Source organism: Amyelois transitella, chromosome W (assembly GCF_032362555.1).
Source record: "Amyelois transitella isolate CPQ chromosome W, ilAmyTran1.1, whole genome shotgun sequence".
Classification (NCBI taxonomy): domain Eukaryota; kingdom Metazoa; phylum Arthropoda; class Insecta; order Lepidoptera; family Pyralidae; genus Amyelois; species Amyelois transitella.
The window spans coordinates 2,608,371-2,610,906 of NC_083536.1; the positions used below are offsets into that span (position 1 = coordinate 2,608,371).

General features: G+C 43.3%; 1 protein-coding gene across 1 annotated transcript; it reads left to right on the plus strand.

The window, feature by feature from the left end:
- Positions 1–368: 368 nt before the first annotated feature.
- On the plus strand, positions 369–1,165 carry LOC132904058 (uncharacterized). The gene is made up of 2 exons (XM_060953987.1): positions 369–791; positions 1,160–1,165. Exons 1-2 carry the CDS (start codon positions 369–371, stop codon positions 1,163–1,165), a joined length of 429 nt encoding a protein of 142 aa, XP_060809970.1.
- The last annotated feature ends 1,371 nt before the right edge of the window (positions 1,166–2,536 follow it).

Below are 2,536 nucleotides of genomic sequence, written 5' to 3' on the forward strand. Positions count from 1 at the left end.
ATCGCGAAGAAATTGACGCGCTCAACCAATAGCAGCGAAGTATCTAGAACGCGATTTCAAAGATTTCACGGATTGGAGCTATATATACAACCTCCGACACAACATCGTTGGAGCCGCGGTTCCCCAGGCATAACACCTAGCCTGGCGGAAGATCTTCCCTTTGGTGGCGGTCGAGCCGAATCATCGCTCCCGCTACATTGGTGACCCCGATTAGTTTTGTAACATAGTAACACGTTCCGCGATTTTAACTTGTGATTTAATTTTCTTTGTTATCTTCGTGTCACGATAATTATACTGCACAACCTGTCAGCCTTCCTTAAGGGACTCTCACTGACTTCGTTCCAAGAGGCATATATCCATCGCGCAACATGAATACGAGTGGAAATTGCACCCCCGGAACTCCTGGATGCGGAGCGCCGAGCACCAGCAATGTCAACACAGAAATTGCAGCCTTCGGCATATCGTCAAAGATACCAGATTTTTGGGTCGAGATGCCCAGAGTTTGGTTTGCTCAGTTCGAGGCGATAATGGCTCCTCAGAAGCAAGGTGATGAAGCTAAGTATGCTATGGTGCTGTCAAAAATTGGCAAAGAAGTTGTCAGGCAGATAACCGACATCATAACGGCACCTCCCGAAAAGAAGAAATACGAGGCTGTCAAGGAAAGATTGCTGTCTGTTTATGAAGAGTCGGAAGAACGTCAATTTCAAAAGTTGGTCGGTGAAATGGAGTTAGGCGACCAAAAACCATCTTCCCTGTTGAGGCGTATGAGGGAATTAGCACGCAATAGTCAAGTAAGTGATAAGACTCTACACAGTCTATGGCTATCAAGACTCCCTGATCACGTGCGAGCCGTATTAATGGTAAGTCAAGATCAGAAACTTGATAATCTTGCCATTATTGCAGATAAAATATTAGAAGGAAGGTCAGCTGAAGTATCGGAAGTGTCGAGCGGGCAACCACAACTTATGATAGAAATATTAAATCAAATGAGTAAGTTAACCATGGAGATAGCAGCCTTGAAGTCAAACTCATTTCAAAATAACTACGGACGTCGCAATTTCAATAGAAACCGAAGTTCGGAGCGCTCAAGATCCCGTTCGAGACCTAGAATAACACCCGATAGCCCCAATTGGTTATGTAAATATCACCTGCGTTACAGAAATAGAGCCCGAAACTGTGTAAAACCATGCAACTGGAAGAAGCCGTCGGAAAACTAAATACAGCGTTGACAGAGGCGGTCGTCAGCGCTATTACACCATCAAACCGCCTATGCGTTATCGACAGAAAAAGTGGATACCGTTTTTTAGTGGATACAGGTGCCAACATCTCCGCAATCCCGAAAAGAGGGAATAAACTGAAAACTGATAACACATATAAAATATACGCCGCAAACGGCACCGTAATACAAACATATGGTGACAAAACGCTGACTCTAGATTTGAATATGAGACGACCGTACAGGTGGACTTTCATCGTTGCTGACATTACGCAACCAATATTAGGCGCCGATTTTTTAGAAAAACATAATATTTTGGTGGATCTTCGAAACAAACGCCTGATAGATGGCACGACTGGACTTCAGAGGGACGCAAAATTCATGAAGTCAAGCACGCCTACACTGCGGACCATCAAATTAACAGAAGAGTATGAAGACATTTTGGTTGATTATCCAAGTATTTTGAGACCTCTCGACGCTTTATCACAACCAAAACACAACGTTGTTCATCAAATTATTACCGATGGACACCCAGTTTACTCAAAATCCAGGCCATTACCAGCTGATAAATACTTAAGGGTGAAAAAAGAAATTGAGCAGATGTTAGAAACTGGTATATGTAGACCCTCCAAGAGCCCGTGGGCCAGCCCCTTACACGTCACTACGAAGAAAAACGGCGAGTTGCGGCTTTGTGGCGATTATAGGAAACTAAACGCAATCACGGTACCGGATAGATACCCTATCCCGAGAGTATTAGATTTCACGTACCTATTACCAGGAACCAGCATATATTCTAAAATAGATTTAAAAAGAGCCTACAATCAAATACCAGTTCAGGATGTCGAAAAAACCGCCGTAATCACGCCATTTGGCCTATTTGAGTTCCCTAGAATGCCATTTGGTTTACGCAACGCAGGACAAACCTTCGTCAGATTCCTGAATCAAGTTTTAGCGGGATTGGACTTCATTTTCATATATATCGACGATATACTTGTGGCTTCATCGTCGACTGAAAGTCATCGACAACACCTCCGCGAAGTATTCAGAAGGTTGGATGAACATGGCATTGCAATAAATCGAGACAAATGCGTGTTGGGTCAGTCGCAAGTAGAATTTTTGGGCTATTTGATTACGCAAGATGGTATCAAGCCGTTACCTGAGAAGGTCGAAGCAATAAATAAATATCCAACTCCGAGTACCGTGCAGGAATTACGTCGATTTTTAGGTATGATCAATTTCTACCGAAATAACATACCACAAGCAGCTAAATACCAAGCTCAACTAAACAAGTATCTGGTTCGGTCCAAGAAAAACGACAAG

Excerpts from the sequence above, each read along its gene's own strand:
- LOC132904058 (XM_060953987.1), top strand. The coding sequence starts at position 369 with ATGAATACGAGTGGAAATTGCACCCCCGGAACTCCTGGATGCGGAGCG.